The sequence below is a fragment of the Rhodotorula toruloides genome, assembly GCF_000320785.1.
Source record: "Rhodotorula toruloides NP11 unplaced genomic scaffold Scaffold29, whole genome shotgun sequence".
Classification (NCBI taxonomy): domain Eukaryota; kingdom Fungi; phylum Basidiomycota; class Microbotryomycetes; order Sporidiobolales; family Sporidiobolaceae; genus Rhodotorula; species Rhodotorula toruloides.
Window position 1 is genome coordinate 78765 of NW_015622989.1, and position 25045 is coordinate 103809.

At 61.6% G+C, this 25045-nt stretch overlaps 8 protein-coding genes across 8 annotated transcripts; 3 read left to right on the forward strand and 5 right to left on the reverse strand.

Annotated features, from left to right (window-relative positions):
• Window positions 1–118: 118 nt before the first annotated feature.
• On the forward strand, window positions 119–1351 carry RHTO_04503 (uncharacterized protein; the record flags this gene model as incomplete). The annotated part of the gene is made up of 1 exon (XM_016418169.1): window positions 119–1351. The coding sequence occupies one exon, from the start codon at window positions 119–121 to the stop codon at window positions 1349–1351; it is 1233 nt and encodes a 410-aa protein (XP_016270430.1).
• A 40-nt stretch (window positions 1352–1391) lies between these two features.
• On the reverse strand, window positions 1392–4936 carry RHTO_04504 (phosphatidylinositol glycan, class N; the record flags this gene model as incomplete). Its single annotated transcript, XM_016418170.1, has 12 exons — window positions 1392–1541; window positions 1594–1734; window positions 1792–1845; window positions 1904–2214; window positions 2269–2377; window positions 2431–2539; window positions 2599–3129; window positions 3180–3375; window positions 3430–3571; window positions 3627–4253; window positions 4311–4603; window positions 4720–4936. 12 exons carry the CDS (start codon window positions 4934–4936, stop codon window positions 1392–1394), a joined length of 2880 nt encoding a protein of 959 aa, XP_016270431.1.
• Window positions 4937–5200: 264 nt separating this feature from the next.
• On the forward strand, window positions 5201–11381 carry RHTO_04505 (structural maintenance of chromosome 4; the record flags this gene model as incomplete). The annotated part of the gene is made up of 16 exons (XM_016418171.1): window positions 5201–6493; window positions 6575–6943; window positions 7009–7191; window positions 7272–7481; window positions 7544–7777; window positions 7839–7967; window positions 8036–8180; window positions 8242–9370; window positions 9428–9932; window positions 9993–10105; window positions 10161–10297; window positions 10354–10565; window positions 10624–10803; window positions 10885–11010; window positions 11089–11161; window positions 11224–11381. The coding sequence occupies 16 exons, from the start codon at window positions 5201–5203 to the stop codon at window positions 11379–11381; spliced, it is 5196 nt and encodes a 1731-aa protein (XP_016270432.1).
• Window positions 11382–11501: 120 nt separating this feature from the next.
• Window positions 11502–13081, reverse strand: RHTO_04506 (uncharacterized protein; the record flags this gene model as incomplete). Its single annotated transcript, XM_016418172.1, has 2 exons — window positions 11502–12947; window positions 13007–13081. The coding sequence occupies 2 exons, from the start codon at window positions 13079–13081 to the stop codon at window positions 11502–11504; spliced, it is 1521 nt and encodes a 506-aa protein (XP_016270433.1).
• A 1046-nt stretch (window positions 13082–14127) lies between these two features.
• Window positions 14128–18602, reverse strand: RHTO_04507 (structural maintenance of chromosome 2; the record flags this gene model as incomplete). Its single annotated transcript, XM_016418173.1, has 16 exons — window positions 14128–14297; window positions 14354–14446; window positions 14502–14554; window positions 14613–14813; window positions 14868–15005; window positions 15059–15199; window positions 15255–15612; window positions 15666–15924; window positions 15981–16697; window positions 16753–17214; window positions 17271–17426; window positions 17484–17911; window positions 17967–18090; window positions 18147–18296; window positions 18351–18420; window positions 18505–18602. 16 exons carry the CDS (start codon window positions 18600–18602, stop codon window positions 14128–14130), a joined length of 3618 nt encoding a protein of 1205 aa, XP_016270434.1.
• A 772-nt stretch (window positions 18603–19374) lies between these two features.
• Window positions 19375–21210, reverse strand: RHTO_04508 (uncharacterized protein; the record flags this gene model as incomplete). Its single annotated transcript, XM_016418174.1, has 4 exons — window positions 19375–19854; window positions 20108–20538; window positions 20595–20729; window positions 20784–21210. The coding sequence occupies 4 exons, from the start codon at window positions 21208–21210 to the stop codon at window positions 19375–19377; spliced, it is 1473 nt and encodes a 490-aa protein (XP_016270435.1).
• A 215-nt stretch (window positions 21211–21425) lies between these two features.
• On the reverse strand, window positions 21426–24032 carry RHTO_04509 (polycomb protein EED; the record flags this gene model as incomplete). The annotated part of the gene is made up of 6 exons (XM_016418175.1): window positions 21426–22457; window positions 22513–22746; window positions 22804–22980; window positions 23038–23133; window positions 23189–23278; window positions 23331–24032. The coding sequence occupies 6 exons, from the start codon at window positions 24030–24032 to the stop codon at window positions 21426–21428; spliced, it is 2331 nt and encodes a 776-aa protein (XP_016270436.1).
• Window positions 24033–24392: 360 nt separating this feature from the next.
• On the forward strand, window positions 24393–24933 carry RHTO_04510 (transmembrane protein 167 precursor; the record flags this gene model as incomplete). The annotated part of the gene is made up of 4 exons (XM_016418176.1): window positions 24393–24395; window positions 24456–24565; window positions 24770–24804; window positions 24866–24933. The coding sequence occupies 4 exons, from the start codon at window positions 24393–24395 to the stop codon at window positions 24931–24933; spliced, it is 216 nt and encodes a 71-aa protein (XP_016270437.1).
• Between the last annotated feature and the right edge of the window lie 112 nt (window positions 24934–25045).

A 25045-nucleotide genomic window follows, 5' to 3' on the forward strand; every position in this document is an offset into this window, starting at 1 on the left:
GGTGCAAGGGAGGCCGGCGCTCGCTCTGTCCTTCAAGGAGTTGACAGTTCACGCTGATGAACGCTGCCAGATCCCGCTTGGCGCAGGGGCAGCCCTGGCTGGCTTGTGCAGCCAGATGATGAACCTGCGGCGCGTTAGCTTCGAAGGCGCAAAGTGGGACGACCTCCAGGCTCAGATACTCTTGATGGCTAGAACTCCCGCCTTCTTGCCGAATCTCGCCATCCTTCGTGCACCGCGCGCTCCCTGCCTCCCGAACCAGATTGCCCTTGTGGCACGCATCCTCGTATCTCATCCCGACCTCGAGGCGCTCGACTTGGGCTGTTACGAGCTGCCAAGCACAGGCAGCACAGGTCCTCCTCTAGAATCTACGGAACGCCCGATTGACGTTTCCTCAAACCGTCTGTACGCGCTGGTCCTGAGTCTTCATACCCTCACCAACCCAGCCATCACACTGCTCGCCGGCATCGTCTCCAACTGCCACTCCCTCACTCATCTCGGTCTTCACCATGTCCCCCACCCATCAATCCTACAAACCTTGATTGGCGCTCTCCCGCATCCTCAGCTCCTTCGACGCTTCCACCTCTCATTCTCCCAAGGCCATGAACCTTTGCCCGAAGACGGCATCTCCCTGGCGCCATACATTCAAGTTCTCACGGACCTCCAAGAATTGAGCGTCGGCGCGTTCTGCCTGGTCTTCGACGACGACACGATCACAGCCCTGAAGGCTCGCGAACCGCTTCAACTTGTCCACTTTCTGCCGGGCTATGGAGAAGAACCTGACGACGTTCTCGTTGGCTTGGAACGCTTGGATACGTCGTTCCCGCGCCGACTGAAGCTGGATCAGGAGGAACCAGCAGCCATAGGCGACAGGATTGACAACCTGTATGTGTGCTGCCGCAACGACTTTCCGTCGTTCAGCTGGTTCTACCAGAACTGGATTTTTCCGGACTGGCTGCACGACGCGAGACTTGGCATCTACGCCGATATCGTCAAACTCGCAGGCTCGCACAGCACGGCGGTATGCGGAGCTATCATTGATTCGTTCGAAGTCATGGAAGTGTGGGAGGATGAGCAGGAACGTTATGAAATACGGCGAGACTGGTCGAAATACTACCGCGACTGCAGCTGCCGCTCTTCGGAGGCGTATTACGGGGAACACGAGGATGATGAGGATGAGTGGGAAGAAGCGGGTCCCTCAGATGAGGAGGAAGTGTCAGGAGAGCTGGAGGAGCCGGAGGAGCCAGAAGAGTCGGTGGAAAAAGGGCACGAGGATGAGCGTCTTGAGGCGGCGGGACAAGGATCCGACTGCAAGGCTGAGGTCTCGTGGGACAAACTTGAGCCCCTCCTGTGATGTACCTTTTGCAATCTATAGGCATTGCCGTCTAGACAGTCTACACACCCACCGCCGTCCCCTTGAGCAACCCCTCTCCGCCCGCCAGAAGCGCCGAGCTGAACAACCCGATGAGCGAACAGATGACGAAGTTCGTGATGGAGCTGCCAATTTCGAGCCACGAGCCGGTATCGTTGACGCGGAAGAAGAACTGCGGAAGCGAGAGTCAGCGGAGAGGAGAGCGGTGGATGAGGCGGACGCACGTTGATCGTCAGAATCTCGGAGAGAATCGAGCCGACGAGGAAGAGGGAAAGAGGAGGGAGGCGGAGATGGTGGTTGATCGCGCTGGAGACGGCCGATAGGGCGACAAAGGGGATGAGCAGCTTGAAAAGTAGGAGTGCGCCCTGAAGGACAACCGCGTCGGTGAGCGAGCTACAAAGCTGGAAGACTCTGGAGCGCACCATCGGGAACGGTGCAAAGACCGTCATCAGGCGATAGACGGGCTCGAGGTAGAACTGTCGGATATCGCCTCGTCAGCAACGTACTCGCACGGTGAGAGGTCGCTGCACGCACCGAGCTGATACTCGCGACGTTGCCGCATCCGAAGAAGCCGAGGTGCAGGAAAGCGAGGAAGAACAGACTAATCCTGACATGCTTCAGGCCCATACCCTCGTCCTCCTTCTTCCCCTCCGCTCGCGCCAAGCTCGCCTCCATTTTCATCCACGAGACCAACGCGAGGCAGAAGCATGCATAGAAGAGCGCTTCGTACGAGAGCGAGAGGATGGTGAATGCCGGTCCGAAGGCGAAGAGGAGGACCGAGAGGCGCTCGAGAGGCGGCTGACCGTGCGGGCGGCCGTGAAGGATTGGGAGGACAGAGGAGGCCACTGCGTGTGCACAAGGTCAGCTTGAAGTCGAGTGAGACTCGGAATGCAGCTGACCAAGGATGACCCAGCCCATATACTGGTTCAGCGCCGGCAGACCCTCCTTGCGTTGCAGACTCAGCGCCGATGAGCAAGTCACAGCGGTGCAGGCGACGGTCAAGGCGATCTATTGTGGCGTATCAGCATCATCTCGGCGACGTAGCGAGGAGACGAGCGCACCTCGGCCAGCAAGAACCGCCTTGTCCGAGTCCAGGTCGGCGAGTCTAATCGTCTCAGCGAGCGGATCGCGACGAGACCCAATTTGCAGATGAGCGCTGCACCCGCCGAGCTGCGCAAGAGACGATTAGCAAGGCTTGCTGCGGCCGACGTCGACGCAGGAAGACTCACACGACCCTCAGATCCTCACCCTTCTCGACCGGTAACACCGGAAAGACGGCTAATACGCCCATCGCCGCCACCCATCCTCTTACAAGCCCGCCATTCTCCTTCCTCCACCGTCCGTCGAGCGTGAGAGGCCAGATGAAGCCCATTGCGAGCGCGATGAGGGCGAAGGCGCGGCGGGAGGTGTACCCGTAAGCCATCGTTTCGAGAATGAGGATGGAGGAGAGGCCGCCTGCTAGACGATGAGAAAGGGGAATGCCGGAGGTCGGAGGGTGGAGGAGCGAGAGAAGTGGGGAAGGGTTGCGGAGGGCGAGGAAGGTGAAGAGCGAAGGGAAGAAGGCGTAGAGGTAGTAGGAAAGAGGAGCGTGCTCGATGGCGAAGCGTAGGGAGAGAGCGAGAAAGGCGAGAAGAGGGAGGACGGTGAGGCGGGATGGGGAGGAAGGCGCCGCGGAGGAAGAGAGGATCGAGTGGGCGGTGAGGAGCATGAAGCTGAGGTAGCCGATCGTGACGACCGTTCGCAGCATCAGCCAGTCGTATCTGCGCGGGGAAAGTCAGTCTGAGCTCTTCGAGCGGGACAAGCAACACACTTTTGGAAGTAACTTGACGCCCTCAACGCGATCTCGCCCAGCTCAACGCTGCGCTTTTCCGCCTCAAGGTACTCGCCCTCGTCAATGAGCCGCTGAATGTCCCTTCGATGCGACGATGGAGAGAGATAGCCATGCGCGGGTGAGTCGACAAGTTCAGGGAAGGGGCGGAACGAGAGAGCATGCCGGCGTTTCAGCTCTGCTCGCCTTGACGTCAGCGACCGATTCGTTCAGATGACACAGCCAGACGCACCGCTCTTAGCTTCTGCCTCGGCGAGCAGTTGCTGCGCGTTCGCGAAGGCCGCTCGCGCGCGGAACGAGGGTGAGGCGTCGAGGTATTCGAGCGGCAGGCGGCCGGCCGAATTAGCCGGAATCGGGACGCCTGCGAGGACAGCCTGCGAGATCGCCCCGTCAGCTGTCGTATGCGCGCTGAGGAGGCGCGACACGCACCATGAGAACCGCAATATCCGCCTGCTCAACGTCCCGCCTGACACCCTTCAGACCCCAACTCGCCGAGTATTCATCGTGCCTCGTCGGCTCCTCCCAGTACTCTCGCCTCCTCACACCCTTTCCCCAAACCACCAGCGGCGTCCTCGTATTATCCGGGTGCCCATCTCCATGATTCCCCAAACTGCTCATCCCATGATCCGCCGTAAAGACAAACGCCGTCTCCCCGTCGTCCCCGTAGTACTCCGACAAGAGCTCGACAGTCCGCGAAACGACATAGTCGACGACTCGGATGTTGCGGTGGTACTCGGGGCCGTGGGGTCGGTACGAGTGGCCTGTTGTGTCGAGGCCGAGGAGGTGTTCGAAGAAGACCACACCTGGCGCATCGAGTTTTGCTTTCAGCGCCGGGTTGAACGAAGCGTTCTGAAGGAGCGACGGGAGCTGGTCGAGAACCCAGAGGTCGAGGTGAACGGCGTCGGAGGTAAAGTCCTCCGCATCCTCGTCGTAGCTGAAGGTTGCAACGCGGTGGGGATCCGAAGCCCCGAGGGCGAACATTGGGAGGATGTCGGGCGAGCCGAAGGTGAAGGCGTGCGAGGACTGGTTGAAGACCGAGTCGAACGGAACGGGGTTCTGCGCGCGGACAGCCGGTCAGCTCGAGAACTACCTGGCTGCAGCGTCAGAGCGCACCGTCGTCCATCCTCGCGTCACAGCCGACACGTCCTCGTACATCCCTCCAATGAGCGCAACATGTCCCGGTCGACTTTCCGTTGGAACGCGAGTGTGCGACACGCCCCACTGCGCCTGGCCAGACTGAATTAGTGAGCGAATGAAGGGTGCGGGAGTAGTGAGCTCGTCATCGAAGGAGGAAGACGGCGGGATGAGCGCGTGAGGAGAGGGAACAGGCGAAGGAGGAGGGTCGGAGGAAGGGAATGGCGGATTGGGGTACGTCTGGAAGAGCTTGTCGGCTCGTAGGCCGTCGCCTGAACAATCACGGAGACCGTCAGCATCGGAGGACTGCACCAAGCAACGCTGTCGAAGCCCTTTGCCTCGACGAATGCTTGCATGTGGGGTCGAGGTCAAGCGAGACGAGACTGACCGACGAACAGCACGACGCGCTTTGCCAGCCCTCGCCCATCCTCATGCGTCACCGCGTACCTGTCCGAAACCTGCACGACCGGCGAGGAGAAGTAGACGTCGAAGATGCTCCGGACAAAGACGAGGTGGAATAGGAGCGAGAGAATGAGCAGGCGGGGCGCGGTGAGCTGCCAAGCTGGTCGCCGCAGAAGCTTTGGCTCTGTGTGTGGGTCAGCCATCGAATCAGGCGAGTCACAGTCGGTGTGAGAGAGTCGAAGAGATGAAGTTCGCCAGGGAGGAGGAGTACGTCGCCTCGCTCGCTTCTTTGGCAAGGTGGCGGCCTATATGACGCTCTGAAGCATAGGTTAACGCCATTGCAGCTTACACCGAGTCCTGGCGAGCGGTTTTGCCGTCACGTGCGGCGAATTCCTCCCCTCTCCTGATGAAGACGCGTCCTCTCTCCTCCTTGCTATCTCGCTTGCACGCTCCAGGCTACACGAGCGATGCCGCCGCGTCGCAAACAACCGCTAGAACAGCACGACACGAACGCCCAACCCGCCGCATCCTCCCGTTCCTCCCGCTCGTCCTCATCAACCAACAAACACAAGCAGGCACTCGCGGCTGCCGCATCGCGTAGGGCGACGAGGAAGAGGGTCAGCGAGGCTAGTACGGCTGCTACCGAGGAGGACGAGGAGGAGACCGAGGACAGCGAGGGGGAGAACGTGGGACCCGAGGGAGACGCGACAGAGGAGGAGGACGAGGACGAGGACAGCGAGCCTGTCAAGCCGAAGCGCGGGGCGGCAGTTCGCGGTGCACGAGCAGTGAAGCAGGAACCCGCGACGGGCAGGACGAGGCGCGCACCGGCGAGTGCTACGGCAACTTCGAGGAGGAGGAATGTACGGGAGGACACCGTCTCGACCGCTGCGTCCGACGACGAGCACGAGGATCACGAGGAGGAAGAGGAGGAGGAACCGGTCAGGGCTCGTTCGGCGCGCTCGTCACGCACCTCTCGCTCGACGGCCACTGCCGCCCGCTCGACTCGCGGCAAGAAGGCTTCGACGCCCGAACAGCCCGCCGCACCGCTCTCCCCGCCTGCTACTCCTGCCGTCGACGAAGACGACGAGGAGGACGAGGCCGAGCAGCAGGAGGGCCAAGACGAAACGGAAGAAGAGGAGGAAGAGGAAGTCAAGCCTCGCGTCTCCGCCTCGAAGCGCAAGAAACGCGTCTCGCTCGCGCCCGCCTCACCCGTCAAGCAACCTGTCCTCCCTACTCCCGAGCCCGAGTCTTCAGCTGCCGAAGAGGAGAACGACGAGGAGGAGCAGACGGCGCAGGAGGACGAGGATGACGGGGACAGAGAGGAGACGCCTCAGCCTCCTGCCACGACCAAGTCTAAGGCGAAGGGCAAGCGTCGCGCTGTCGTCCAGTCCGACGCGGACGAGGAAGACGAGCTCGCACAGCCGGCTGCTTCCGCCGCCGCCCAGCAGGTCGCACCGCCCTCGCCCGCTCCTTCAGCCACGCCACGCTCTCGCTCGACTACCCCAACACCCGCCGAGCCCGCCGAACCCGTCGTAGCACCCGGTCCCGCCCCCGTCGCACCTGCCAAGCCCGCCCCTCCTACCGCCCTCACCGCCTCAGCGCTCGCCTCAATCGCTCGCCAGGCCGCTATCGACCATGCTGCGCAGGCTGCCGAGCGCGCGAAGGAGCTTATGGGCAAGCCGAGGCTGGTCATTCACCAGCTTGTTCTCGAGAACTTCAAGAGTTACAAGGGGAGGAACACGATCGGGCCGTTCCACAAGGTGCGTGACGAGCGTCCTCTTGCCGCTGTTGACGTTCCTCGTTGCGGTGCGGCTGATTTGACGGTGTTCGTCCACGCGCAGGCTTTCTCCGCCATCGTCGGCCCGAACGGGTCTGGCAAATCCAACACGATCGACGCCTTGCTCTTCGTCTTTGGTTTCCGCGCGACCAAGATGCGTCAAGGCAAGTTCTCCGAGCTAATTCACAACTCGGGCGTTGCGAGTGGCGCGGAAGCCGCTCTTGCGCCGGAGGGAGATGCAGACGAGGACGACGAAGATGGGTTCTTCAATCCTGAGGAATACGACTCGGAGGAGGAGGTCGAGATGAGGAAGCGCAAGGGGAAGGGTAAAGCCAAGGGGAAGAAGACGGCGAGGAAGGTGCCGAGTTATGCGGCGGCGGGAGGGTGCGACTTTGCGACTGTCGAGGTCTGGTTCCGCGAGATTGTCGATTCGGTGCGCCTTTCTATCTTCCCGGCTTCTCTATCTCTCTCGTCTGACGGCTCGCGCGCATCTCGCAGCCCACTTCCCGCGACGACTTCTCCGTCGTTCCTCACTCGCAACTCGTCGTCGCCCGCACCGTTCGCCGCGACAATTCGACGCGCTACACCGTCAACGGCAAGAATGCGACGCCGGGAGAGGTCAAGCAGTTGTTGCTCGGCAAGGGTATCGACTTGACGCACAACAGGTTCCTGATCCTTCAGGTGCGCCGGCGTTCTCCTCCTTGGTCCTGATCTACTGCTGCGGACGACACGTACTGATGCTGAGGTACTCGTCTTCGCAGGGAGAGGTCGAGTCGATCGCGCAGATGAAGCCGAAGGGCGCGAACGACCACGAGGAAGGCCTGCTCGAGTACCTCGAGGACATCATCGGCACGGCCAAGTACAAGCCGCTCATTGAGGAGGCGTCGGTCGACGTTGAGAGATTGGGCGACGAGCGGGCCGTGCAGATGAACCGAGTTAAGCTCGTTGAGAAGGAGAAGGGCGCGCTCGAGGTGCGTCTCGCTTTCGCGCTGAGCCGACCGAAACGAGCTGAAGTGTCTTCCGCCGCTCACAGTCCCGCAAGAAAGCCGCCGACGCCTACCTCCACGACCAGCTCACGCTCGTCTCGCTTCAGAACCAGCTCTACCAGCGCCACGCGCACCAAGCCGGCGCCGACCGCGTCGTGTACGAGCAGCAAGTCGCCGAGGCCAAGGCCGAGCTGGACGCCGAGATGGAGCGCCAGAAGAGCGATCGCGAGCGGTACGATCAGGGCGTCGAGCAGTACGAGGTGACGAAGAAGAACCTCAAGGTGCGTGCCGGTCGTTCGTCAAGGGTGAGACGGAGCTGACAATACTTACCGGGCTTCGCAGGAAATTGAAGACGCCGCGAACGGGCTTGCCAAGGAGCTCGCGACGTTCGAGAAGGCGAAGGTCCAGCTCAACGTGCAGAAGAAGGCCGCTGACACCAAGTACGCGAAGCTCAAGAAGTCGCTCGAGGAGGTGCGCCATCTCTTCAGCCGATCTGTGCACGCGAGAAAGACAAGCTAACACCGCCTCGCCGCTTGCAGGACAAGCACGCAGCGCAGCAGGCGCAGTCCGACATCCGCGACCACGCCGACACCCTCGAGAAGCTCGTCAGCTCAAAGGACAAGCTCAAGGCCGAGCTGGAGGAGGAGCAGGCGGCGTTGACCAAGGTCATGGACAGCTTGCGAGGTGCGTTGCACCGCTGATCCCAAACTGTCAGCTCCGCTGACCGGTTCGCGCCGCTTCTCAGACAAGATCGAAGGCTTCTCGGTGGAAATTGAGCAGCACCAGAAGTCCCTGGCGCCGTGGACGGAGCAGATCGAAGCGAAGCAGAACGAGGTCAAGATCGCGACGCAGCAGCTCGAAGACGTCCGCGGCAAGAGCGCCCAGGTCGCTGCCGACATCGAGCGCACTGAGAAGGAGATCGAGGAGCTCAAGGAGGCGGCGAAGGAGAAGGCTGTCGAGCTCAAGACGCTGCAGAAGGGCCGCAAGGATATCCTCGCCCAAATCGAAGACGCCCGCCAGCGCGTCCAGCAGGAGAAGACGGTCGAGGCGAAGCACCGCGCCGTCGTCAACAGCGCGCGCGAGAAGACGGCCGAAGCCAAGGCGAGCCAGAAGGCGAGCGAGTCCAAGGGCCACGTCCTGTCTGCCGTCCTCAAGCTCAAGGAGCAAGGCCGTCTGCCCGGCTTCCATGGCCGCCTTGGCGACCTCGGGCGAATCGACGACAAGTACGACATCGCCGTCTCTACGGCTGCGGCTTCCGGTCTGGAGTCGCTCGTCGTCGACACTCGTGAAACGGCCGAGGCCGTCTTCGACCACCTCCGCAAGCACAATATCGGCCGTGCCGCCTGTATCGCGCTCGACCGCTTCGGCAAGGGCGACTTGTCGCCCATCAAGACGCCGCAGGGCACGCAGCGCCTGTTCGACCTCGTCACGCCGAGAGACGCCATCTACGCTCCCGCCTTCCGTCATGTCTTGAAGGACACGCTCGTTGCGCCGTCCTGGGACATTGCGCATCCTGTCTCGACCGGCAAGGTTGACGGTCAGCGGTGGCGTGTCGTCACGCTCGACGGCAACGTCGCCGAGAAGTCGGGTGCCGCGCAAGTCGGCGGCTCGCGTCCAATTCGCGGCAAGATGTCGTCCCGCCTCGCCGCAGACGACGTTTCGCCGCAACAGCTCGCGAAGCTCGAGTCGGAGGAAAAGACGGCGACTGTCAAGCTTGAGCAAACTGTCGAGCAGTCGAAGCAGGCGGAGTCCGACTTGAAGGTTCTCGAGAAGCAGCTCGCTCAGGCCGAGTCCTCGATCCCCAAGGCCGAGATGGATCTCGAGGCGAACAAGCAGGACGCCGCGCAAAAGGCGGAGCTGCTTGCCGAGCTTCGGTGCGTCCCCCGAACTTTTCATCCTGCCGCCAACCCGCTAACTAGCTTGCACCGTAGCGGCCAGAGCAAGCCCGATGCCGGCGACGTCAAGCGCGTCGCCCAGCTCGAGAAGGCCATCGCGACGCTTGAAGGCGAGCTCGAGTCGCTTCGCAGCAAGGCGGCCAAGTTCGAGGACAAGATCGCCGCTCTGCAAGCCAAGATCGAGGAGGTCGGCGGTCTCAAGCTCCGTAGCCAGAAGGCTAAGGTCTCTGACCTGCAGGACCAGATCCGCCACAATGAGTCGCGACTCGTCAAGGCGAAGACCGAGCGGGCGAAGGCGGAGAAGGACCACGCCAAGGCGACAAAGGCCATCGAGTCCAACACCGCCAAGATGCAGGAGCTGGAGATCGAGCTGAAGGACCTGCGGCGCCAGCTCGCCGAGAAGGAGGAAGAGGCGGAGCCGATCAGGCAGACCGTCGAGGCTGCGCAGGCCAAGGTTGAGGAGGGTCGCGAAGAGCTCGGCAGCCTCAAGGCCGAGTTGGACGAGCAGGAGGAGGCGATCATCGAGTTCAAAAAGGCAGAGGTGCGCACGCGCTCTCGTTTAGGCGCCGCAGAGAACGAAACTGACTGTTCCTTCCGGCAGGCCAAACTTCGAACGATCTATACTGAGCAGGAGAAGTTGCTCAAGGAGACGACGCGCATCTTTGAGCACTGGACGGCCAAGATCAGCTCGCTTGAGATGCCCGAGTTCGAGCTGTGCGTTCCAGAGGAGTCGTGCGGCCTTTCCGTTGCTGACCTTCCTCCTCACCAGGCTCGGCGACGCCGACGAGGAGGATGAGGACGGCAACCGACCGCCGAAGGTTGAGGAAGTCCTGCGACAGCTCGAGCCGGAGGAGATCGAGCAGATCGACGTCAAGCGGTTGAAGGGCGAGATTGCGCTTCTCGAAGGCGAGGCCACTTCCACCTCTTGCCGCCGATCTTTGCTGACTTCTCGACGCCTGCAGAGCGACTGGAGAAGAACAACGCCGACCTCGCTGTCCTGCAAGAGTACAAGCGGCGCGAAGAAGAGTTCCGGAGACGAGGCGAGGAGTTCGAGGCCGTCTCGAGGGAGTGGGACGGTGCGAAGACTCGGGTCACCGAGCTGCGCAATGAGCGCCTCGTGCAGTTCATGCAGGGCTTCGGCATCATCTCGAACAAGCTCAAGGAGATGTACCAGGTACGCCGGTCGACTCGGGAACTTTCGCGACTGCGGCTGACCGCTTCCTTCGCCGCAGATGATCACCCTCGGCGGCAACGCCGAACTCGAGCTCTACGATTCGGCAGATCCCTTCTCTGAAGGCATCCTTTTCTCGGTCATGCCGCCGAAGAAGAGCTGGAAGAACATCTCGAACCTCTCGGGCGGCGAGAAGACCCTGAGTTCGCTCGCGCTCGTCTTTGCGCTCCACACGTACAAGGTGCGTTCCCTATGCACGCCGCGCCGAGGCTGTAGACGGTGGAGAGCCGAACTGACGACCTTTTTGTCCTCCAACCTCCAGCCGACCCCGCTATACTTCCTCGACGAGATCGACGCTGCCCTGGACTTCAGGAACGTCTCCATTGTGGCCAACTACATCAAGACGCACTCTGTATTCAGCCAGTTCCTCATTATTTCCCTCCGCAACGTGTGTCGCCCTTTTCTCGCTCTCCTGCGCGCATCCAAGCCTCCCGCAGACCGCTGACAAGCGCTACGACACCCACAGAACATGTTTGAGCTGGCGGCGCGCCTTGTCGGCATCTACAAGGTCTCGAACCAGACCAGGAGCATTGCGATCGGTGCGTCTCGCGCTCGTATGTTCATCTGCGCCTTCTGACCCTCCCTTTGCTTCCATCCGCAGACAACAAGGAGCTTTCCGCAGTCCCTGATGTGCCCAGCACCGCCCTAGAGGAGGAAGAGGTAGATGATCAGGAGGAGGGGGAGGAGGAGGAGGAGGAGGAGGAGGAGGAGGAGGAAGAGGAGGAGGAAGCGGGCAGCGAGGATGAAGACGATGCCTAGCGGGTCCCCGTGGCTTCTCCTTCCTGTCGAGCACTCTCGCCTTCGTGTTTCCGTCTCTATTGGTTCCTTGTTTGCTCGATGCCCGAGTATTGCTATTGCCATCACCTCCCGCCTTAATTGCTACGTTGCACCCGCCCCGAACCTCGGCCGCTTCTGCCACCTGCCCCTCTTGCGAAAGTAGTCATCCCTCAGCTCTTCCCATTCCTCTCGCGCCCTGTCCCGCCTATCCATCACAGCCAAACTGCTGATCACTGTGCCGCTCAGCTTGATTCCCCTTCGACGGCAGTGCTCCACAATAGCTCGATAAACGTCGCTGATGTCCTCAAGGCGTTCCGGGATGACCCAGTCTCCGAAGACCTCCTCCTCGCATGGGAAGTCGTGCAGCTCGAGTTCCTCGCCGTCTGGCAGGAGGTCCGCCATCGTCGGGCCGTCCATCGCCTCCACATCTTCCTCATGCTCGAGGCAGAGCTCCTTCGGTGCCTTCGGCCCCAGCGCAATAAGTCCGTCCAGGATGGCGTCTGGTCCTTCAAATGCGCCATAACCCTCGACGAGTTCGAGTCGTAAGAGCGGCTCCCGCGCACGCAGGGCGTCCAATGCCTCCTCGTCGAAGCAGGAGCAGTCGGTGCCGAGTGTCAGGCTGACAAGGCCCGAGAGCCGCCGAATCGTTGAGGCGAGGGAGACCCTGACGGTGACGCCATCCTCATCGCCCTCGTTGACGATGTACCAGCTTGCTGGGCCAGAAGGATCGAGGTCTAGCTCGAAGGACAGGTGGAGGTATCGCAGGTTGCTTGGGGATGGAAGCGAGTCGAGAAGGTCCGATAACATGACAACATTCGGGAGGTCCGTCAGCTTGAGGCGAGCGAGGGAGGGGCTTCGCCGCATGATGTCAGAGGGTAGTCGCGCCGTCTCGTGTGCCATGCGCCAGGAAGGCGAACTCAAGGATATCGCAAGTTCCGTGAGGTGCGTCGGAGACGGACAGCCGGTCTTGTTGATGCTAGGCGGTACTGTCCAAATCGCAGTTGCGTGTGAGTGAGGGTATGCGAGGTTCCGCACCCCAAGATGTAGGCACCGGACTTGAGGATACAGGTCGAGAACGGTAGGCGTGCCAGGAGGAGGAGCCGGCAAAGCGAAGGGGCTGTAGGGCGAGGACAAGGTGTGGAGATTCGGCAGGTGTGGTGGCTGGAGAAAGATCCCAGGCTGAAGCATGCTGATCTGACTTGCAACGACGCCGTTACAAGCGAAGACGAGGTGCTGAAGGTTCGGCAGGAGTCGGATGAGGTGCTTCAATTGGTCGTCCATGTCGTTCGGGAGGCAATAGATGACGAGACGGCGACAGTGGTTGCTGATGGCTGGGCTGCCTTTGTGCACCGCCACGAACAAATCGAGTCGTTCCAGGTCGACGCCGATGCTTTCCAGGCGGAGTCGATCGTAAGATCCCTGCAGACGGCGGCACGGTGCTAGCCCTCCGCTGCACACGAGGTCTGGCCAGGCAATCTCGACAATTCTGTCAAGGGTCTCCGTCGGCAGGTGGAGGAGCTTCGTCCGCCGGGCAGGAGGGAGGGACAACTGAGGGCCACCTCGCGTGTCAGCGACCGCCGGCTACTGATGAGGAGGAGAGGGTGCACCTGAGTGGAATAGGACGCAGACATCGCCCGCGACTCTGTCTTGGCGCGACGAGGGAGCGAGGTGCGAGGCGGCATGGCAAGTCGAGGGGAGGTGGCAGGGTTGAGTGGGAGTCGTTCGTGGGCCGTCAGTGACAGCGGCGGAGTATTCGCGAGTCCTGTATGCCTCAGCTACGCGCGCAGTGTTTCCCAGCCCGAGAATGACAGTGTCGTCGTCGTCGTGGGAGATGGTCAACCCACTGCGATTCATCCGTTTCCCGCTGCGCTCGCCCGCGATGGACAGGCTCCAGCGGCTGCACGCTTACTTGGAGTCTGAGCTCGCAAATCCGCCGTACCAGCCAGACCTGGCGGTCCTCTCTCGGCTGCGACTCGACCTCGACTTTCTCATCACTTTTACGCTCTCAAGGCTCATTGAGGAGGACAGGCGATGCAGTGCGCAGACGGAGTCACGGCTTCTGCTCCAGGGAGTCATGCTGGCCGACTCGGAGGACGTCAAGCGTCGTTGCCCCTTCGCTAGCTCTCTACTTCGCTCCCTCCTTCTCCCAAATTTGCTGGTTCTCGCCGTCCAGAGGCTCCGCTTGAACATGCGCTGGCCTCCTCGGCTTCTGAGGCTACGACAATCTACGGCTAGTGTCTGTGCCGAGCTGACGCCTTCAATCGCCTCTAACCTCCAGCCGACCCCGCTATACTTCCTCGACGAGATCGACGCTGCCCTGGACTTCAGGAACGTCTCCATTGTGGCCAACTACATCAAGACGCACTCTGTATTCAGCCAGTTCCTCAGAATTTCCCTCCGCAACGTTTGTCGCCCTTTTCTCGCTCTCCTGCACGCATCACAGCCTCCCGCAGATTATGGTTCACCTGGACCCTCTGAGACGATGTCTGAGCTGAGTGCGTGTCTCGCAGACGTCGACCACGCCCGGAACGAGTCGGGAAGCATCGCCGTCTGTGCAAGCTCTCGCCAGGAGGACAACTCGACGGTTGCCACCTCTGTGCTGCTCCGCCATGAACCGAGAGAACGGATGCTTGCAAATTGACAGCATACGAGGCGCCCGATAGAGAGCAAAAACGCAAACGAATACAACGAGCGAAAGAACGAAAGGACACGCGGAACCCGACCGCCGCTATGCCGCGACCTCAACCCTGCCCGCACCGCCAGCCCGTGACTTGCCCGCCTTGCCGGCCCCGCCAGCACGAGGTCCAGCGTTCTCCTTGTCGTAGAGGCCGGACGCCGTACGCTGGCTTGTCCGCTCGACGACACTGGTGCCGTCTCGGAAACGCGCGCGGAAGAGCACTGCGGGACGGAGCGTCAGCGAGAAGCGCTCAAGCAACAGAGTTCACGTAGCGTACCGTTCGCATTCGAGAAGAGGCCGTCCTTGAGCGAGACAACGATGAACTGGCTGCCCTTGAAGCGTGTGCGGAAGAGACGGCCGATGTTCTCGGCTGCGACAGACGTGGTCAGCTATGGCGAAGGAGAGAGAGAGGAAGCAGGACGGACTGTGCGACATGTCCAGAGCTGCGTCGACCTCGTCGAGGATGTACATGGGCGCGCTGCGAACGAATGTCGTTAGGCATGCGAGACGGGGGAGAGAGAAGATCTCGTGCGTACGGCTTGAACCGGAGGAGTGACATGATGAGCGAGAGAGCGATGAGAGACCGCTGACCGCCCGACAGCTCCGTCAAACTCGCCTTCCACACCGAGCCGAGGCGGACCTTGACTTCGAGACCCTGCGTGATCTCCTTGCCCTCGAGTGCTTGAAGCTTGCAGAAGTTGCCGGGCAGAAGCTCGGCGAAGATGTTGCCGAACTCGCTGAGAGCGCAAGGTGTCAGTCGGAGCGAGGAGAGTGCGCAGGAACGGTCGTACCTGTCCACCTTCGTCCACGTCTTCTCGAGCGTGTCGCGCTTGTGCTCATCGAGCTTGGCGACCGTCTCCTCGATCTTGGTCTTGTCCTTCATGACCTGCTTGTACATGTCGAGCAAGTCTTTCTCCTTCTTCTCGACACTACGGGGCACGAGCGTCAGCGGAAGCTTCGAATGCTTGCTCGCATGACTCACCTGTCGATCATGCTGAGGACCTTCGGGTTGACCTTGCGCTTCATCGTCCGGTGCGTCTCCTCGAGTTGCCGGCACTTCTCCTTGACGTTGCGCATGTCGGTCCCGTTGAAGTTGTAGGGCGAGTTGGGCTTGCCGAAGGTTCTGCGCGAGAGGCCGATCAGCCACGAAAAAGCCTGTGAAGACACGCCCGACGCACTGGCACTCGTCGGCAATCCAGTCAAACTCCTTCTCCCGCTTCGCGACCTTGTCCGCCGCGTCCTTCGCATCCTTCTTCGCCTTCTCGACCTCTTTCTCAACCTGCGTGACCTGCAGCTCGAGCTCGACGATGTCACCCTTGCGGCCGTTTATCGCTTCCTTCAGCGAGTCGAGCTCGTCGTTGTAGCCCTTGAGCTTCTTCGTCTCCTCGGCAATGATGCGCTGGACCTCTTGAAGCTCCGCGTGCTTCTCCTCGATGACGCCCTGCCCTTGAGCGAGCGACTGGCGTATCTTGTCGATCTGGCTCCGCGCCTCAGCGAGTTCAACACCAGCGGACGCAATCTCCTTCTTCATTTGGTCTGCGCGGAGACTCGTGAGCGAGCTGCAAGCGTATCAAGGTACTTAGACGCACCGAGTTCCAGCTCGTCGGTCAGGACCTCGCTTCGCAGCGACTCGACCGCCTCCTCGAGCTTGGCGACCTGAGTCTTCTGCTTCGCAATGTCCGCCTTGATCTGCTTGACCTTTGATCCCTTGTCCTTCGACAGCTCGGACATCTCGCGCTCGATGCGCTTGACGTCTGCCTGCGCGTCCTTCTGCTTCGCCTTCGACTCCTCGATCTTTTCTTGCAGCTCGGCGATCGTTGCTCGGAGCGAGTCGACCTCGCCGATAACCTGTGCGAAAGGCCAGCGTCAGTGTTAGCTCGGGCAGGAGACCGCAGGGAACGCACCCTCGTCGCGTTGCTGTTCTGCATCGACTTCTCGAGGAGTGACAGCGCATGCGCCTTCTGGTCGAGCGCCTTCTTGAGGTCAACCGCACCCTTCGAATGCTGCAGCTTGACCTCGAGCTCCTCGAGAGCCTTGCGGTGCATGCCCAACTCCTGCTCGATCTTGCGCAGCTCCTGCACCTTGATGAGGACGCGTTCGCTTGTCGAGTTGCCGCCGCGCAGTTCCGGCGTCGTGTCGTAGATGTCGCCCTCGTACGTCACGCAGCGCATGCGGACAGCCGGGTCGTCGGTGCAGCGCTTCGCGATCGTCTTGTTCGACGCGATGAGGACGTTGCCGAAGACCGACTCCATCGCTCGTCGCGCTCGCTCGTCAAACTTGATGAGGTTGAGCGCGAGCTCGGCGCCGTGCTTGCGAGCAGCCGCGACGCGAGACTTGTCGGCAACGTAGACTTGCAGCGAATTGACGGGCAAGAGGTTTGTCCGGGTCTTGATGGTCCGCGCCTTGACGAACGCCGCGACCGTCGCATCGTCCCGGACAGCAACGTTGTACAACGCGCCGCCGGCGGCGTACTCGAGCGCAGTCGCGGCAGCAGCGTTCGCCTCGGGCAGCTCGACGAGGCTGGCAATCGTGCCGTAGACGGAGGACCGGTCGAAGCCGGGGTACGGGTCGTCGGCGCGGAAGTCGGTGCGGACGATCTCGCGGCGCTTGAGCTCTCGTCGCTGTGACAGAAGCGGTGAGTGAGATGAGTGCACCAGAGGAATTAGAAGAACGCACCTGTCGCAGTTGCTCGACCGTCTGTGCCCGCTGATCCCGCTCGCCCTCAAGCCGCGCCTCCTCCGCCTCATCGTAGCCTGACGCCTTCAGTCGCTGTTCGAGCGCCTCCTTCTCCTTCCGCGCATTCTCGACATTCGCGACGAGGCCCTTGCTCTCCGCCGCCGCCTTCTTCGCCTTCGGCTCCTTCTCCTTGAGCTCCTTCTGCAGCGAGTCGATACGATGCTTCGCGAGCTGGGCATCGGTCTCGAGACGGCCTGCGAGCTCCTTCGCGGCGGCGAGTTGACCGTCGTAGCCGGAAGATTTCGCGTCCTTCGAGAGACCTTTGCCGTATTCGATTGTCTGGAGGAGATCTTCGGACTGGGTGAGCGACTTGCTGGCTGCCTCGAGCTCGGCTTGTCGGGCAGCGAACGCTTCGGCGTTCTCCTTCGACGACGATTCGCGCGCCCTGCGCTGTGCGGTAAGCTGCGTGATGGACTTGGTCAATGACTGCGCGGTGAAGAGAGAGGCAGCGCGCGCACGTCTTTCTGCGTCTTCTCGAGCTCCTTGATCCGAGCCTCCTCCTCCTTGATCTCGCGGCCCTTGCCCTCAGCCTGCGTCTTGAGCTTGGCGATCTCCATGTCGAGCGCGTTCAGCTGCTTCTCGAGACCCTGGACCTTGCCGCCTTTGGCGAGTTCCTACGAACATGCGGGCGTAAGCGTGCTGCATGTAAGCATTCCCGGCAGCAAACGCACCTTGTCGCGCGCCTTCTCGATCTCCTTCATGCTCTGCTCCATCTTCTTGATCTCGCCCTCCATCCGCTTCTTCGCCTCGCTCGCGTCCTTCCTCCTCGCCTCGCCCTCCTTGATCGCCTCCTTCGCCTTCTCGACCCTGAGGTGATCCTGCGTCCAGTCCCACGCGATAACGAGCTTGCTCAGCCGCTCGAGCTCGCTCGCCGTCTTCTGAAACTCGAGGAAAGTGCGCTTCTCCTCCCGCAGCCGGTCGAGTTTGGGCACAATCTCCTCCTTGAGAAGCGACTGGATCTCGTCGAGCTTCTTCTCCTTCTTCGACATCGTCTTGATCGCCTTATCCTTCTTCTCCTCGAACATGGACGTCCCGGCTGCCTCCTCAATCATCGACAGGATCTCGAGCGGTCGCATGTTGAGCACCTTCGTGATCTTGCCTGCAAGAGCAAATGTGAGCATGCATGAGCCTAGCGAAAAGCGAGTGGTTCTCACCCTGCATGATGAGGAAGTTCGGGTTGTTGATGTTGAGCTGGACGCTCTGGAAAAGGTTCTGGACGGCCTGCTGCGTCGAGCGATGACCGCAGATAAGATACTTGCTCTGGCCGTTGACCGAGATCTGTGGGAAAAGGGGGTTAGTCGTGACGGGATCGGAGAGAATGCGGCGAGACGGACTTGGCGAGTGACCGAGATCTCCGGCATGTTCTCGAACCCGACAGGCGACTGCGTCTTGTCCGAGTTGTCGAAGACGATGGTGACGGAAGCGCGGGTGACGCCGGCTTGACCACGCTTGTAGATCAAGTCGAGGAGGTTGGCGGCGCGGACCTGCGGGGGAACTTTGTCAGCTGCGGTCGGCTAGAACGGCGCTTTGATACACACCGTCGTGAGGTTGGTGATGCCGAGAACGAAGCAGATAGCATCGAGAATGTTGGATTTGCCGGACCCGTTCCTGCGAGGCGAGGCGAGGAGAGGAGGGGGAAGAGGTCAGCTCCGCTTCGCTCGGTGATGCAGTGGCTAGACGATGTGAGCCCACAGTCCCGTGATGGCGTTGAAGCTAGGGTCCCATCCCGCGATGCTTGTCCGCACGGGGTACGACTTGAACCCGTCGAGGATGAGTTCCGTGACCCTCATCGCGGCGTCGCAGGCCTGTGGACGGTACGCGTTGAGTCAATGAGAGCCCTGCAAGTACATTGAGCTCGCCACCGACACACCTAGTGCCGTTGCCGTCGAGTCTCGGGTCGTCAAACAAGCAAGTGTTGATCCAACACCCCGTGGGCTGGCACTCTCTGGCGGGGCTGGCGGGGCTGTGGCGGAACAAGCAACTAGCGTAGGCAAGTACACGAGGCGGAATGAGCGTGTGCAGCGGTGCGAAGCGGTGAAGTCGAGGACAACTCTCCTGGACCTTCGCGTCGGAGCGCGACATGTGCGATGAGGATTGACAAGGCTTCAGATGCAGTTGCAAAGCGTAGGAAGTAACAACAGACAACGAAAGCCACGAGAAGCAGTCACGGCCGCTGCGTCACCCTGTCCCTCCAGCTCGAGACTTCCCGCTGCACGTCCATGCCGAAGCAGACGAGCGCCGGCTCCGACAACCGCCCCAGCACCTTTGCCCCGTCAAACATCTTCTTCGCACGCTCGGCCTCCGTACGAGACGAGTACGTCGCCTGCCCGACGGAGCGCCCGGACTTGTCGCGAGAGTCGCGGGAAACTTTGACGTCTGTAGGGATGGGCGGGATCTCGTCGTCATTGCTGAGAGTGGGGACGAAAGAGCCGCACTCGACGAGGTCTTCGAGGTGTTTGACTTCCTCGGGCTTGGCGTGGAGGTATGTCGTCGGGCCGTGAAGGAGGTAGTGCTGGAAGAGGCGGGTCGTCATCCAGGCGGGCAAGTCGCAGAACTGGACTGTCATCGGGTCTGCCCTCGGACGTGTAGGCGGAGGAGCTTGAGAGCTTGTTGGCCCCAGCCCGGGTAGCGGCCGTTCTGAGCGACCTGGAGAAGCGGCTCCGCGAGGCGACAAGCGGGCAGTCGCCTGCGCCGTCGCCTCAGTACCTGTCGAGGTCGCGCGCGGTCGACGCATTGCAGCTGGTTCAGTCGGTGCAGAGGCGAGAAGCCCAGGTGGAAGACGGCTGGACGAGGGGATCCGAGGCGAAGAAGCTGGAGGCACGTGTGCGAGCGAAGTTGGCGGCTTCTAGGCGGGCGAGGCGGACGGCGGAGGTAAACTAGTTGACGGGCTGACCTTGGACGAGGGTGAAAGGCCAGGCGGGAGACGGCTAGTCGACAGAGCTTTCGCAGGAGATGCGCTCTGCGCCGTCGGCGGAAGACGCGCAACGGAAGGCGAGGTCTTGGGCGGCGTCGACTCGTCCGCGGTGGCACCTGATGGAGTGGCTGCGTCCGGCTGGGACGCAGGCGAGACGGTGGACGCGAGTGGCGCCGTTGTTTTGACGCGCAGTGCAGGCGGCGGGCGACCAAGGAGACTCGCAGGCAGGCGCGACTTGCGAATAGGAGCGGGAGCGACATCCGGTGCAGGCGAAGCGGTCGGTGCAGGCGTGGGCGGAGTTGGCTGAGCGGGTTGCGGAGCCGGAGTCGGAGTGACGGACGCCGGTGCTGCCGATGGTGGTGCTGCCGACAAGGTCGACGCGGCAACTGGAGTGAGTGTGTCAGGCGCAAGTGGAGGTGGCGGCGGAGGTGGTAGACGGGAGGTGGAAGGCTGTGAGCTGGGCTTTGGCTGAACTTGCGGTCCTTGTACGACGCCGGGCGGAAGGCGAGACAACCGAGACGAGGTCGATGGGGCGCCAGTCGGAGGAACCGCAGACACGGGCACGGTCGAAGGAGCCTGCGAGGCTTGCCCCGGGGGCGCCGGCGTCTCGTCCTGATGCTTCGGAGGCGCAGGCTCGCCCGTCACGGGCGTCGGTTCGGGCGGAGGCAGCTTTGGCTCAACCAGCTCAGTCTTGGATCCCGTAACGACCTCGTCGTAGTCGGGAAGCGACTCGTTCTGCGAAGAAGGGAGTTTTTCGGGCGCAGGAGACTCGAGGCGAGGGCGCTTGCCAGGCGGAGGAGTCGGAGTCGGTGCTGCAATTTGAAGGCGGTCAGTCCGCGTGTTCTGTCGACGAAATGCAACGGCATACCTCGCTCCGCGACCGCTGGCTCAATCTCCTGCGGCGACTGCACGAACGCTTCGCGCTTCGACTGCTTGAATGCCTCCCGCTTCTCCTCCTCCATCACCGCCAGCGAGTCTTCGATCCATTCGCGAATATCCAGAGCTGTCAAACGCGTCTCAGCGAATGCTCGTAAGGACTGCCTGGGAGAGAACGCACCCATCTCGTACTTCTCGCTCGATTTCCAGGCTTTCTGCGCCGCCTGCAACTCTTCCTCGAAGCACTGCCGCTCAGCCGAGTTCTTGATACCGTCCAATATCCACGAAACTGCCCGTCCGTCCGTTCCTCGCGCGAAAGGGTTCGCACCACGCTCGAGGATCATCGAAAAGCAGGCGAGGCGGAAGGCGAAGCTCCGACGAGCGAGCGCCGCGCAGCCGACGACAAGGGTACCGTACGACGTGCTCGAGTCGAGTATCGAAAGCGCCGAGGTCGTGCATCGCTTGCTCAGTCGTGCACAGTCGGCGACACTCGAAGTGGGGCGATGAAGTTCTTCCTGGATGTCGGAGAGCGTGCCGCGCAGGAGCAGCTGGTCAAGCTTGTCGGCGAAAGCCATGTTCGTCGGGCTGAGCCCCAGCACAATCGTCATCGCGAGAGAGCAGCAGACATGGGTGAGCGGAAGGAGGGAGAGTATGGTGGAGAGGAAGGGACTCTAACGCTTTCCTTTGGCAAATGCTTGACGTAGAGCGGTTCAAAGAGAACAGAGCAGTAGCTCGACGAACCACGTCCGCGAAAGAGCGAGCGAAGAGGGCAATTGCATCCTCGAGAGACGCCTCCTACCCCTTCAAACGCCCGCCTTTCCAGCTACTTGACCCTTCTCTGCCTCTTCCAGACTGACACGAGTCCACCATCGCCAACGCCGACGATCGAGGCCGCCCCGTTCGGCTGGACGGCGATGCAGCGGAAGTGAATCTGCGGCAGCGGGGCATTCGACTGCTGCTGGCTCAGCGTAAAGATGTCGGTGACGGCGGAGGGGAGGAGCCGAGGCGTGAAGTCGTGGGCGAGGCGATCGCGGTCGGGAGGGAAGAGTGTCTTTGCGATCTGGTCCACCGACTCCTTGCTGGCGGTTCGCTTGTCGCCGCTGCCGCCGATACTCGCGCTTCGTTGCGACTCTGAAGGCGAGTCGGCGGATACCGGTGCTTCTGGTGGGGCAAACGGGCGAAAGAAGTAGAGCGCAGGTTCGCCGTGTCGTCCGTCCATCCCCTCAAAGAGAGGCATCCGCGTCGAGGTCGGGACAACGAAGAAGACGTCCGCAGGTCCTCTCCCTGTCTCGAGCGTCGGAGGTCGACGATAGATGCCGACCGTGTCGCCGACACAGTTTTGACCCTCGAGAATCGCCTCGTACATGACCCTGAACCCGCTTTCGCTCCGTGCGTCGATCGGAAGAGGCGGTCGCTCGTCCGTCTGTCGCGGGACCTGGCAAGGATCCGCCGTGGACGCTTCGCTACGCGACCGCTCGACTTCGGCTCGTCGCTTCTCCGCCTTTGCATCCGGCAGGACGTCGAGGATGGTCGGCACCCAGATCTTGACGCTTGTGCGAGGCGAGAAGCGTGACGAATCATGCGATACGGCGGCTTTGGAGAGGATCGTGCAGGAGGAGGCGGAGAGGAAGGAAACTTGATCGGGCCATTGGCCGGGATGGACGGCGTAGGAAGAGAAGATGGGCGGACCGAGGACTGGCGCGTTCGAAGGCGGCGGCGGAGATGTTGGAGGCCGGTAGAGCGGGGCAGAAGGCCAGTGAGGTGTAGCGGAGAAGATGTTCGGAGGTAACCTCCAGACCTTGATGAATCCGTCGGCGCCGCTCGAGACGAGAAGAGGTTGGACGGCGCGAAAGTCCTGTTCAAGAGATGTAAGCGTGTGAGGTCACGAGGACGAACTAGATGTGCCTCACGCAGGACAAGACAGCCTTCTCGTGCCCCCCTTCCGCCAACACCGCCAGCAGCTCTCCCTCCACCCGCGGTCTTTCCCGCGCTGTGATGGAAGCTGGATGGCTCGGCGTTTGCTTCGCAACGGCGGCGTTCGAACCCCAGGATACTGTCACATCCCAGAGCCGGATCGTCTTGTCTTCGCTGCAAGAGGCGAGCATGTGCGGGTGGGAAGGGTGGAAGGCGAGGTCGAAAATCGGCTGCAAGTGACGCATGTCAGTACAAATGCTTGAGTATTGACGTTAGAGACGACGCACCCCCCCGTGCCCCGTGATCGTCCTGTCATGATGCAAGATCCACTTTCCACCAGCCCGACGACCGACCAAGAAGACCTCGACAAGTCGACCGCGACCTGCGACGGCGAGCATGGGCGTGTAGGGGTGCGTCGAGATGTTGACCGACCAGGCGCAGGTGAAGTACTCCTCGTGATCCGGCTGGACGTCGGATTCTTGTCAGCAATGTCGGGGTGGAGATGCTGCTGAGCCACTCACGTGGATTTGGTGGACGTTTGGCCGTCGATATGGTGTTGCGACTTCTTGCACGACCGTTCGACTCGGCGGGACTGTCGAGATTTGCATGAGACGGACCTTCAAAGTTGGCGTCAGGCGGCTGCAAATGAGGAGGCAGGCAAAACATGCGCACCTCGGTGCCGCCGATAACAGCACAGACGCCCTCCATATACCCGAGGCCAGGTAGGTGCGCGTAAGGGAAGAAGGAGGCCGAATGAAAGTCCTAAAGCCAAGTGTCAGGCAATGGAGGAAGGGACAACGCGAGACTAGCCCACTTTCTGCTCCTTGCCTTTTGCAGGCGTTCCAGGACTGGTCGTCGCACAGCGGACCCATTCCCACTCCCACTCCTCGCGAAGTTGCCGTTGGTCTCGCTCGCGCTTCTTCCGCTCATCCTCCCGCCTCTGGTGCTCGTGCCGCTCTTCGGAGGTCATGTCGCGCAGATACTGCCATGACGGCGGGGAACCAGGGTGGCGAGAAGGTGCGTGGTTGAGGACGTCGAATGCGAATGGTGGGCGAGGGAGCGGGTAATCAGGCGGGACGGCCGCCAAATCGAGTTCGCCTGCTGCCGCCTTGGGAGGCGAGCTAAAGAGCATAGATGGGACGCCTCTGTGCGGGCGAGCGGACCGGCTAGGGGTGGTGAACGGATGAGGACCCGCTGAGAAGCCGTTGATACCTCCCGACTGCTCTTCGTCCGAGGAGACGCCGCTGATGACTTCGACCGAGTCGGAAGAGAGAGACGCGTCTGTGTCGGTACTGTCGATCGTGATCTCATTGGGAGCTGATAAGGCGAGCGAGGCGGAGGAGCGCTGGCTGGCGAGAGGTGTAGGGCCGGAGGGAGTGCTGGTGGACGCTGTAGCCGAGTCGTGCGCCGTCGAGGGCGCTCTCGTCGCCGTATTGTCTGTCTCCATCGGGTCACCATCGCCGTTCACGCTCATATCGTCCTTTGACGGGTCGAAGCAGGGTTGCGGATCCTCCATGACGGCGTCTGCCGGCGCTCCGTCCCCGCCTCCATCCTCATCCCGAGCTCGATCGACGTGATTCACTCTGAAGCGCTTCTACGGAGTCAGCGCAACGCGCAGGAGGGCGGAGAACTCGGCCACATACCTCGTCGCCGACTTCCTCGCTGCCCCCAGCCCCGGCATGTCGCTGAGCCCGCCGAGCAGGCCAGTCTCCGAGTGGCAGCTCTGTTGGAAGTATTGAGCGTTACAAGCAGCCGTACGGAGCAGTAGCGAGCGAGCAACGAGCAATCGATGAAGCGAACCCTCCCCTCACGAAACTCGAGCCTTTACCGCTCACACGACACGCTCGAAGGCGCTTGAGAGGAGTTGCAGAGGGAGATGGTGCCTATCTGATCCACTCTGACCTGACCGCACGCCCGCTGACCTTGCTCGCTCGCACAGACCGCCATCTTCAACTTCGAGTCGCTCCTCCTCGTCATTCTCCTCGTCATCTGCACCTGCACCTACGTACGAGCGACTGCGCCGGGCCTGATCGACCGGAACAAGCAGGGGTGCGTGCAGCGAGTTCTGTCGCGGTGTTCTGAGGGACCTGTTGATGAGCCGGTCGAGGTGGAGCGGGGTTGTCAACTCGTCGCGGGCACCAGGAAGGGCGTTGAAGAGGCGGCAGGGTGTTCCGAGACTCAATGGACAATCACCGGGTGCGCCACCTCGGCGGTGTGCTGACTTCCGCTTCGTCCTTTCTCCGCCTCGAACAGAGTGTTGGGCATCTTCTTCAAGTTCGCGCGGATAGGTAAGCTCGCTGTGGAGTCCTGAACCTTCTGCCGAGTGGCGCTGATCCTTCCCACTCGCAGGAGAGCGGTTATCGCCCTACGTCGCCCTCGCCTGCGTCGTCATGGCGGTCCGAAGTCTCGTCGTCTAATCGGTCTAGCAGCGCAATGTACATACGGTATACCCACCACGGCTCTCGCACTCGACACGAATGGCTGCTGTCCTTCAAGGCTGGCGCAACGAGTCCTCCTCTCGCGCTTCCT